General features: G+C 53.7%; 5 protein-coding genes across 5 annotated transcripts; 4 read left to right on the top strand and 1 right to left on the bottom strand.

Annotated features, from left to right (window-relative positions):
• Positions 1-1,485: 1,485 nt before the first annotated feature.
• On the top strand, positions 1,486-2,796 carry CORC01_03326 (uncharacterized protein; the record flags this gene model as incomplete). Its single annotated transcript, XM_022614976.1, has 1 exon — positions 1,486-2,796. The coding sequence occupies one exon, from the start codon at positions 1,486-1,488 to the stop codon at positions 2,794-2,796; it is 1,311 nt and encodes a 436-aa protein (XP_022478435.1).
• Positions 2,797-3,160: 364 nt separating this feature from the next.
• CORC01_03325 (uncharacterized protein) lies at positions 3,161-3,277 on the top strand (the record flags this gene model as incomplete). Its single annotated transcript, XM_022614975.1, has 1 exon — positions 3,161-3,277. One exon carries the CDS (start codon positions 3,161-3,163, stop codon positions 3,275-3,277), a length of 117 nt encoding a protein of 38 aa, XP_022478434.1.
• Positions 3,278-3,782: 505 nt separating this feature from the next.
• Positions 3,783-4,872, top strand: CORC01_03324 (uncharacterized protein; the record flags this gene model as incomplete). Its single annotated transcript, XM_022614974.1, has 4 exons — positions 3,783-3,946; positions 4,021-4,293; positions 4,377-4,523; positions 4,611-4,872. 4 exons carry the CDS (start codon positions 3,783-3,785, stop codon positions 4,870-4,872), a joined length of 846 nt encoding a protein of 281 aa, XP_022478433.1.
• A 2,568-nt stretch (positions 4,873-7,440) lies between these two features.
• Positions 7,441-8,642, bottom strand: CORC01_03323 (CORD and CS domain-containing protein; the record flags this gene model as incomplete). Its single annotated transcript, XM_022614973.1, has 2 exons — positions 7,441-8,303; positions 8,537-8,642. The coding sequence occupies 2 exons, from the start codon at positions 8,640-8,642 to the stop codon at positions 7,441-7,443; spliced, it is 969 nt and encodes a 322-aa protein (XP_022478432.1).
• A 1,104-nt stretch (positions 8,643-9,746) lies between these two features.
• Positions 9,747-10,214, top strand: CORC01_03322 (glutaredoxin-like domain-containing protein; the record flags this gene model as incomplete). The annotated part of the gene is made up of 2 exons (XM_022614972.1): positions 9,747-9,953; positions 10,086-10,214. 2 exons carry the CDS (start codon positions 9,747-9,749, stop codon positions 10,212-10,214), a joined length of 336 nt encoding a protein of 111 aa, XP_022478431.1.
• Between the last annotated feature and the right edge of the window lie 181 nt (positions 10,215-10,395).

The following is a 10,395-nucleotide window of genomic DNA, read 5'->3' as shown; positions in this document are numbered from 1 at the left end:
GATGAAGGTTGCTTTTATGTCTTTGATGAATTTCCGCTTTCAAAGTCGAGAAAGTGATGATTGTGGTTGACATTCGCCGACGTAGAGGTGGTTGATGGTGGTCAGGTCGTCGGCCGGAATTGGACGGAGGCTCATGCGAGCCGGGCTTGACAGGTCGGGTCCAACGGTTTCGAAGGTGGGCGAGGGATGTCGTTTAGATACAGTAGAACCGGGTAACAGGGTTCTGTTTCAATATCAGGAGGAGATTGAGGCTCTCGAGGGGTTCGATCAGCATGTCCTCAATGGTCGATGGGATGATGGTACTCTAGGGTCGCTTTTCAGCCGCGTGGTGTTTCGTCATCTTCGGCAGTGTCTTGGTCGTTCGCTCAAAGGCGTTGTGCTGTTAGGCGCTGGCGGTGCAACCTTGGCAGCCAAAGTGGGCTGAGGCGCCTGAACCACTTCCAGCTGGCTGACAGGTGCCTTTGCGGTGCAAGTAGCCTCTGGCTCATCAGCCTCTCAGGTCTCTTCACGTACCTGTGGCTAGGAAATACGTAAGCCCCACGACGGGGTGCAGGGGAGGAACATTGATCCCCGGGGGCAACTAGTATCAAGCAAGCTAAGCAAGAGAGCACGCGGAGTAAACCGGAATAAGCCCAAGAGACTAAAACACAGCCAGAGATAATTAATTCTGTCTAATGTAGAGCTACAATAAAGATCTACAGCTTTAAAGTCTTGGAAGAAAAGATGTTGAGAAACATGCAGATGGTGTGAGTGAAGTGGCATAAGGTACCTAGGTGCGCAGACCCTTAGAGCACTGTCTACCTTACTACGTAAGTACCGGTAATGGACGGCTGTGGCTGCTGCCGGCCGGCCACGTTTCTTCAGTGCACCTCCAAATAGGTATTGGCCGAGCGCTGCACTCTCCTGTGCATGCCCCAAGGCGACCCCGCCTAGGAGGAGCAGCTGCTACTCCAATTGGCGCGGCGCGTTGTCCCGAGCGGCGAGAGCCTCCCTGCCGCTTGAATGATCGCTACGTATACATAAAGACTAGTGGGGAGGTGCGGGTAATTAGACGACCTGGTATTGGGGGGTATGGGGCTCGATGTGGAAATTTTGCAGGAGCTCCTAGCTTCCCCGGAACTTCCATCACGTCCAGAGCTCCCAATCCTTCCAGTGTGTTTTGCTTCATATCAGCGCCTCACATCACCCGGGAATCTTTGTCGGGCTTCTCTCCTCGAGCAGTACCAAGCCCCAAGACGGCCTCTGCCTCACCCGCCCGACAGCCCCCTTTTGCTTGATTCTCTTGGCTAACTCGCTACGAAACCGGCTGCCTACCTCGTCTGCTTCGCTGTTCACCCTACTGCTGCAGTCAATAGAGGCCAGTCTACAACTTCAAGCCCGCTCGCTGTTTTTCTGCTTTAGATCGTCCAATCCCACTCGCCGGAGACGCGTACGCTCCTCCTCCTCCAAGACCCGACCTCACGCCCTCTCCTCCCCGTCACGAAGATGATGCGGACCGCCATCATCCGGCCAGTGGCTCGCCAGCCTCGGCCCGTTTGCCAATCATGCTTGGCCTTATCACGCGCTGCTCAGCAGACTCGACTGCAACATACCGCCAAGCCAAACCTCTCTTCGATCGTCCCCCTTCGATCTGCCAAGCTCTACGAGAACACCACATTGAGAAGGGTCGTTGAGCCAAGTCGCCTGGCGAGCACGGTATCTACTTCGGCTCTGCCAAAGCATGGTCACGAGAGGCCCGCAACGGCCAGTCAATCGTCCAAGGACCTCCCTGATCTGAGCAAGCTGGCGGCCGTGGTTCAACAGAGCAAGGAGCGCTTCCTTTCTACGGATGGAATTCCCACTCCACAGCTCGTCATTGCGGTCTTGAAAACATGCCAAGGCGCCGCAAATGCGATTCAACCCTATCTATCCAGGTCGGAGATTCGTCCGGCCTCGACGCTCACAGCATCGACCGCTTCCAACCTCTTATCCCTGGACTCGAACTCGACTGCAGCTAAATCTGGTAGCGCGTCGATCCCGTCGGTTTCTGTCAAGGATACAGTCGACACAATCTCCGACTCAGCATACGAAATTGTCGCCCACCCCACCGTTTCCATTGGTCCGCAGGTCTTGGACCTATACGTAAACATCCAAGCTAGGCTTGGCAGGCCCGACACACTTCCCCATGTTTTCGAATTGTATGCTTCAAAGCCCAAACCAAAGGCGGCCGAGGGTGCTATTTCCTATGTTCAGCAGAACACAAATAGAGCGGATAAGGCAATCGAAGCAAGTGTGGCCGAAACAGCTTTGAGGGCCGCCATCGACGCCAAGAATCTGGACGCCGCGATTGGTATCGTCGAGGCCTCCTACGCAACACAAGCATTCTACCGCCAAAAGCTTCTACGGAAGGCGCTTCTGCCCGTCTCGGCCGTGGGAGCGGCCCCGTTTGGAGTCTACACTCTTGCCTCCAATCTCTCGGCATTCCAGAACACAATGGAGCCCGTGACGGCCACGAAGTTCGCCTTCGCCGCCATCCTGGCCTATCTGGGGTTCACGGCGACAATTGGGATGGTTGCCAAAACTACTGTCAATGATCACATGCGACGAGTCACTTGGGCGCCTGGCATCCCATTGCACCAGCGCTGGCTTCGTGAGGAAGAACGCGCCGGCATGGACGATATTGCCTGCGCCTGGGGTTACAGAGAGAAATGGCGACACGGTGAGGAGGGCGGCATCGAATGGGATTCATTGAAGGAGTATCTTGGTCTGAAGGGAATGATGCTTGACAGAGTTGAGCTGATGGAGGGAATGAGTTGAGGACCACATGTCGAGTTGAAGGTTCGTTGATGAGACGTGCGGACATGCGGACATGCGGGGTGGCCTCCCACTGACAGTGTCGGAGTGGCCATCGGATTGGGGGGAGAAAGGAACGTGGACCAGGGAAGCTCGTCGTAGGAGCTCAGGGAACCGAGGAATATCTGTGCAACTGAGTTGCGGAAGTCTGGACGTCGTTGCTAAGCCCCCCCTAGTCCGGAGAATAATGCGGCGGCCGGCCAATCCAAATCCACTTGGGCCGTCACCAAGGGCCCGCCTACAGATTACAGATCGGCAATCTACGTCCTATCCAGCGCATCTTGCCAAGAGACTGCCCAGACATCGCCCAGACTGCATCGCCATCCACATGCGGATCACCACAAGCCATGTCGACGACGCTATCACTACCATCTTGTTTCAAGCACTATTCCTGGCCTGCCTCCCCTCTCGACTCAGCATCGGTGCATCATTGATGACAAGATGAGTTTGACCTTGGATCCACATGCTGGTGTAAGACCGAGTGGAGCGAACGGCCTCTAGTTGACTGCAAAACTGCAGTAGTCTCTGGCAGTGACGAGCATTATGCCATCTCAATCTGAGCTAATCTCATATTCTGCTTGACAAGCCATGGGAGCTTGGTCGATGAACCCCCCGTACATGTACACCCCTCATAGATAGCCCGCACGAGCACACCGGGGTGCCCCTCGGCAGACTCAGGACCACGACCACCCCTGCCAGCCATCGGAGCCTGACTGAAGGCGCGTCCCTGCCCGCACACGCAAGCCTAGTCCGCACCGACTCATCATAACCCTGCAGATCGGTGACTTTACCAAACGAGCCTATCTACCTATAAAGAAGCAGAACCTCTTGCATCACCATCAACCAAGTGCCTGTATCATTGAAGCTCTGTCATCCAGAGCACCAGACGATTGCAAAAGAAGACGTGGACACATCTTCTACAACACGCAACAACAGCAACAACAGTCACGATGTCAGCCAACGAGGAAGACTTTGCACCTTATGACCCTGTGCGGTGTGAGCACTACGCCAGATTCGCATCTCACCTGGACAGGTGGCAGTTCGACGTAATGTATTGGCTCTTGTTCGTTTTCAATCTGTTCGTCCTATTCCTGGCAGCATGGAATTACACACGGTCAGTTCCCCCGCAATAACCGTTGCGTCTCACGGTCATTTCTCCTCAAACAGTCTCACTGACCAACTGTTCAGGACATTGGACGCTGTGAGCGAACTCCCCGAGACGGACGCAAAACGGAAAAAAGCCATCAAGCACTGTATCTGGTTCAATCTAGGATGTGTCTGCGTCTCGTTAGCCACGGTCATCATGGAGGTCTTCACATTGATGGCATTACAATTCTGTGACGGCGAGGACCTCATGTCTCTGTACTGGTCGACTTTCACTATGATCCAGGTCGGATCTCTAATTGCAGTGTGCGGAGTTATTCTGGCCCTTGTTCACCAGCTGAGACAACGCAAGAACCCGTATGTAACCTTCTTACCCTTCTTGCCATACTTGCAAGCCCAATCTTTTTTTTTTTTTTTTTTTCGCTAACGTATCATTACAGTCCATGGGCTCTTGCGCTCGGCACACCCGTTCTGGTCATCGCGGGTTTGTTCCACTATTTCCACACATGCATGGTCCGAAGAGTGAAGAAGGCGTCAGCGAGGAAGAGGAAGATGAGCGACGCCGGAACGCTCCCCATGAGCCAAGTGTACGTGCACCTTTCCACCCCGGGAAATTGGTTGCTACCCAACCTCCCCCGCCAGTATGAAAACATGTACGCTAAAACAAGGTACAGAAACACTATTCAAGTCGAGTCTTCTGATGAAGATGATGGTGTCCAGGGAGCAGAGATAATCGGGCTCACGATGGACGGCGGCCCAATCATCCACTTCAAGGATGCGGTTCCCTACAACTTGCCAAACAATAGCGAAATCATCGGGCGCTGCTCCAACAACAAACCCATCGTCATCTGCCGCCGTGATGGCTTCCAGTTGATCTACAACGGCACGGACGAGCAAGCGCCTTCTCCCAACCCGGCGACTAAGAGCACGGGTTGAGGGCGAGGGGCGCCGGTTCCGTTGCATCCCGCAGCGGGCAGGCCCCACCCTTGCATTGGTGCGGCGAAGTCAAAAAATAAAAGTCTAGATCCCGCTAGATCAGCCGCCGACGGCTGACCCCCACGTCATAACACCAGGTACAAACGAGCAGCGTCCCTGCAGACGGATCGCCATTACGGTTTACCACTCTACCAATACACTGCACCCTCCAGCAACGCACATCTGGACGACTATGACCAACGAGGCCTGTTACCGCCCAGTCACAGGCACAGCCCTCTGAAGCCTTATTCTCCACTGGCCCGCATTCTACCCAGTTTGACTTTATCCCTTTTCGGCCTCTTATCGGGGTGATCCCTGCCACGTCTGGAGCGGCACGGCGGCTGGCCTAGAGTTATGAGCTTTAGAGTCTAATGCTAGCTCCGGCGGCCACATTGGCACACGTCCTCCCTTACTGCGCTAGAGAGCAAAGCCACTGGCAGCCGACGGCCGGGTGGGCGCCGACTTCACCGTCTTGGCCGTCTTACCAAGACGGACCAGTACGTGGCAATAGCAAAGCAGAGCACAAAGCCGAACCTGACGCGGCAGCGAAAGGCGTTTCCTCCGCAGATGTCGGCCCACCAGGCGCGACGGAGTCCGCTTCGTTGAGGGCTTCAATCCTTTCCTCTTGACAACATGCGTGCTGCGTTTTCCAATGATTTTAACCTCCATGTGGCGGCGGCACCTGGCCGATCCCCTACTTCTTCTCTTCTTCACTGATTCCTTTTCTATGTGTTACCATGCCTCGTGTATCCACTTCACCGGCTTGGCGTTTTGGGTGATGCGGTTTATGGGGGGGTGGTTGACTCGACACTAGGACAGACGGTGTGTGCGGCGCGCACCACCATCCGTGCTCTGTGCTGCTTTGGTTCGACCATCCCTGGCAAGTTTGGCGATATGAGGTTTGGAGTTGGGGAAAAGGTTTATCATTGTCTTTCTTACAGTTGCATCAGGCCGCAACAAGCCAAGGCTTTTTGCACAGTTATCGAAGAAAATTTACTACCCACTGGCCCCTTTTCACTCTGAATGGAATGTTAGTTGACCAGGGGTGTTGTCACTAGCATCGGTGTTAGTCTACAGGTCAAACTGCATCGGGATTCCGGGAACTGCCTCTGTGTGTGCTGTTCTCTCACATGCACACTAACTTCCGGAGGGGGTACTCACATCCCCTATCTTGCTTTCAAAAAGGGTGTTGAGGAAACCAAGGAGGAAGCTAGGAAGCTTGGCTAGGGTAGATTGCAAAATCAGTTGAGCCAATTGAGCATTACACAACACCCACCTACCTTCGTACCTGGGTGACAATCAACCACCACCCATCATCCACCGGCACTTGAGAAACCCGTCATAATGATCGCCGACTGGCACTACCAGACTCGGTAAAGTGATGTCTCTCGTGAAGCTATGAACCCATGCCCGGCGAGTCGTTAGCAGCTTTTCCCGACTACTTGGCAAGCCCTTTCAGAGAAGTAAAACGCAGGCGGCGAGGCGGGCAGTGCAAATACACACAACATGGACCCTTTTGAAAATCTGACCGCCAAAGCGAAATGGACGGCGTTCCGACTGCCAAGGATTTTTCTTCCCTTTTCTTTCGGGGCAGTGAACATCCGCGGGTCATTGCCATCGTCATCGTCTCCAACCCAAAAAAAAAAAAAAAAAAAAAAAAAAAAGAAGAAGAAGAAGAAAAGAAACCTTCTTCTTTTCCAGACGACGCTGTAGGCGCAAGACGCTAGGCGCTTGAATTCAAAATAGACTGAGTATCTATAGGAAATAAACAGCACACAAGGAAGAAGCGCTGTCTGATGGAGATTACGTTTCTGATTCCGTGGACGAACAACAGTGCCCGAGCCCAAGGCCTGAAGAATATTTTGGTCGGAGGCCGCTTGCGCGGCTGATCGTCGCTTTCTTTCTTGATCATCTCTATCCGATCTTTTGAAAAAGTGACTACCGGTACCTTCACCGAGTCAATGAGGATTGCGTATCACGTTTTCCGCCAAGAACTTAGTCACATGCCGTGGCACCTACCAGATCACGGCTCGCGTAGACCAAGGCCGGCCGCCTCCTCTCAGAGCATGGCCTTTGAGCACGACGCACGGCATTCTAGATAGCACGCATTCCAGAAGAGTCAGAGGCGTCATCGAAAAGCCGAAGGGCTTCAGAAGGGCTTGGGCAGGGGTGGGGGGATCAGGAAAACCCTTGTCTCGAACTTCTTCTTGTTTTACACATTTTTTTTATTTCTTGGATTACAGCAGCTACCGCATCCCTGGGTGGGACATGAGTGTCTCACACACCCGTCTAGAGGTATCTTGTGTACTTCTTTTGTATCTCTTTTTTCCCTTTCTGTGTGAGCTTGAGGTTTCCCGTGCCTCACACACGTACTTACCCATTTGCTTCTGATCCGTCGTCTTATCGTCTCTTTGAGCAGACGTTTCTCCTGGGAGTTGTAACCTTCTGACCCCGAAGACCGCATGAATGCTCTTCCAGGAAACGCGAGAAAGCGAGAGCGTAAGTCCGTCCATGCGGTGGTGTCTTGGACTATTGCAGGCGCCCCGCCTTGCCGATTTGTAATATCTCGCCAGTGAGGCGGTCGTCACTACGCAGGACAGGCCACGACTCACCGCCAGCCTTGGCAAGGTTCACCTCAAGTTTCGTGCCAAGGACCTTGAAAGTAGACTTTTCCGTATCGATTGGCGCAAACAGAGGTACCTCGGTGGTGTAGCGCTTGGGCGGCGAGTCTGAAGTGGGCAGGTCGAGTGCGATAGATTGCGACTTGAACTCGATCTTGGCCGAATCCTTGACAATCTTCTTGAGGAAGAAGGAGGCGATGACGGTGGAGGGGGTTTGATAGAAGTCGGTACGGACTGTGTCAAGTTTCTCCTCGCCGCCTGCTGCCGAGGCGATCTTCTTCTTGCCGCTTCCGATAAACAGGTGACGGCCCTTGGTTTTGCATCCTTCGATCTTCATGAACTGATCAAACTCGAGAACGCGGCGCTTGCAGCAACTGTAGCCCTTGGAGCCCTCGTGGAAGATGGGGACACCGGGGTGGTGGACACAAGATTCGCCATCGCGCGAGGATGCCTTGCGATAGGTAGCCGAGCAGGCCTTACGGCGGCAGTTGGTCCCGTCGGGGATCTCGAGGGAAGCGTCGTCGGACTCGGACTCCGGGGGTGGAGGCGGAGGGGAGGGAGCGGCCTGTGTGGCTTGGGAAAGGGGCTTGCGTGCCGGTTCCGCTGTCGATGCGAGCTTGTCGAGGAGAGAGGGCGCGTCCGCGGGGGACGCTTGGGGCTTCTGCTCGATCTTTGGGGGGAGGTCGGTTGTGGAGTGTTTGCCAGTTGTGCAGGGGGGGATGGCCATAAACTCCTCGAAGGTGAGGACGCGAGGCTTGCAGCACTTCCAGCCTGTTTGGTAGCGATGGATGAGGTTAGCTGCAGTGTCTCGTGTGAAGTGTTTCCAATGCGATTGATTGCGGTTGAACGGGGCTCAGAGCAAGGGATGGGTGAGGTGCAATTGGACGAAAGAGGGGAAGGCCATCACTTCCGAACGGGACAAGAATGGGAAGGACGCGTTATCCATCGAATATGGCGTAGTACTTGTGTAAAGTTTATACGGTGGTCGGGTTAGGAGTGAGTACCTTTCTGGCCTTCATGGAATACGGGAGGACCGGGGTGGTAGACACATGGCTCCTCTACATCGGAGTAGAGCTTGCCGCAGCCCTGGTGGACGCACTTTTCTGCCATGTTGAGCTGGCGGGGTGTACTTGTGCTGCTTGGCTTTCGCTACCGTTTTCGCGTGCTGGGGTGAAATGCAATCGAAGTTTGCCGGACACGCAATTATTCTCTAAGAAACTAGAGTGAGGAGAAAATATTGTTAAGGATGAACAGGATTGACGACGGGTGAGGTTTGAGAATAGGTGTGGATGAAGGAGGCGGCGGGTCTGGCAGGATGTAAATTGTTGAAAGGTGCCGCCGTAAGTGGAAGTGATGAGTGAGGGGTGGTTGTCGTCGATGGAGGGGTTGCTATGTTCTCCAGGATTCCAGAATTTCCCAGGGGTCTCGTCTGTGATTTAGCGGCTCATAATTATGCATGTTGGACACAAGCTCGGGGAAATTTGCCTGCTGATTCGCCAGAGGTAACCAACGATGGGTGGGACGCGGCTGCCTCGTAGACTTCACCGCCTTCCCGAAAGGGATGCGAAATGTACTGTACAACCGGTACGGGAAGAATCGACCGAAGGCGTGAGAGATTCCACCCGGCCTTGTCCTTGCAGGATCAGAGGTACAACTCGGCCAGGGTGCAAGTTCAGTCGGATGCCTACGACCGAAAAAAGACCAGACACCTTCAACCCACACTTTTGCCTTTTGCCCATTTCATCATCACAAGACGGACTGGGACGAGCAGCAACTTTGGTTTTCTCGTGCCGGAGCCAATCATTTAATCAGTCAGACTCTTCCGAAACGACAACAAACGGGCGCTTTTAGATATCCACACCATTGCTATAGACATACTGGTACATTGGCAGGTCACATCATCTCACGTTGAATCTCACAGACGTATATCAAAAACCACCACAGACTTTGTACGCCCCCCAACCTAACATAATCCCTGGTCCCAGCCATCGTATTTGACATTTCCATCCTTTCTTTCTTGCCCCAATCGTCCCTACCCAGCTGACCGAGAACGACGCTGTTTCACAGCCTTCGAGCATCCTTCCTATCACAGCACAAGTGCATTGCCTCCTTTGCACACACACACACACACTTTTGGTAGGATAAACGTCGGATTTCTAGAAAATCGCGGATGTGCTGCAGCAGACTACCCCTTGGCCTGCAGCACTCATAGACATGTTTGCACCAACACGACGATTATTTCAAAAGATTCAACCATGTCGGATCACCCTCTTTTCTCGCGATGAGTGTGGCTTGTGCGTACGGGCCAAATCGGCACTCTCCAATGTCTGGGATCGCAGGCCGTTCGTCTATACGGAAGTCGTTATAACGGCGCCGGAGAACAAGAGCTGGAGGGAGTTGTACGATTTCGACGTGCCCGTGGTAAGCTCAAACTTCCTTGCCGTGTGGATTGAAAAGGAGGCTGTCCGATCATTCCATCCTCCTCGGAAAAGTTTCCCGCAGAAGTGAGACTTCAACCTTTCTATTCCGTTGACGTGTGCCTTTTCTCCCCAGATCCACATCAGCAAAGCCGAGGCCCCTGAAGAGGATCCCAAACTCGTGGGCAAGGCCGTCAAGCTCATGCATCGATTCGAACCAGCTCAAATCGAAGCAAAGATGGACCAGGTTGAGGGAGGAAAGTGAAATGTCAAAGATTGTCTTTTCTTGGTTCTACCAGAACGGCCGCAGCGTTGCTTGGCTGAAGGGACATGGCTAGCGGGCGAGCCAAGGAGACAAGCAGCACAGTCTACCCCCTTACCCTAGTCGATACCCCCTATTCGATACCCCCTATTCGATACCCTTTTGTTCTCTCGGAACACTAGTC

The sequence above is a fragment of the Colletotrichum orchidophilum genome (genome assembly GCF_001831195.1).
Source record: "Colletotrichum orchidophilum strain IMI 309357 chromosome Unknown Scaffold_20.1, whole genome shotgun sequence".
In the NCBI taxonomy this organism is placed as follows: domain Eukaryota; kingdom Fungi; phylum Ascomycota; class Sordariomycetes; order Glomerellales; family Glomerellaceae; genus Colletotrichum; species Colletotrichum orchidophilum.
Note: the sequence above shows the minus strand (reverse complement) of the source record. Positions and strands in the feature narration are given on the sequence as shown.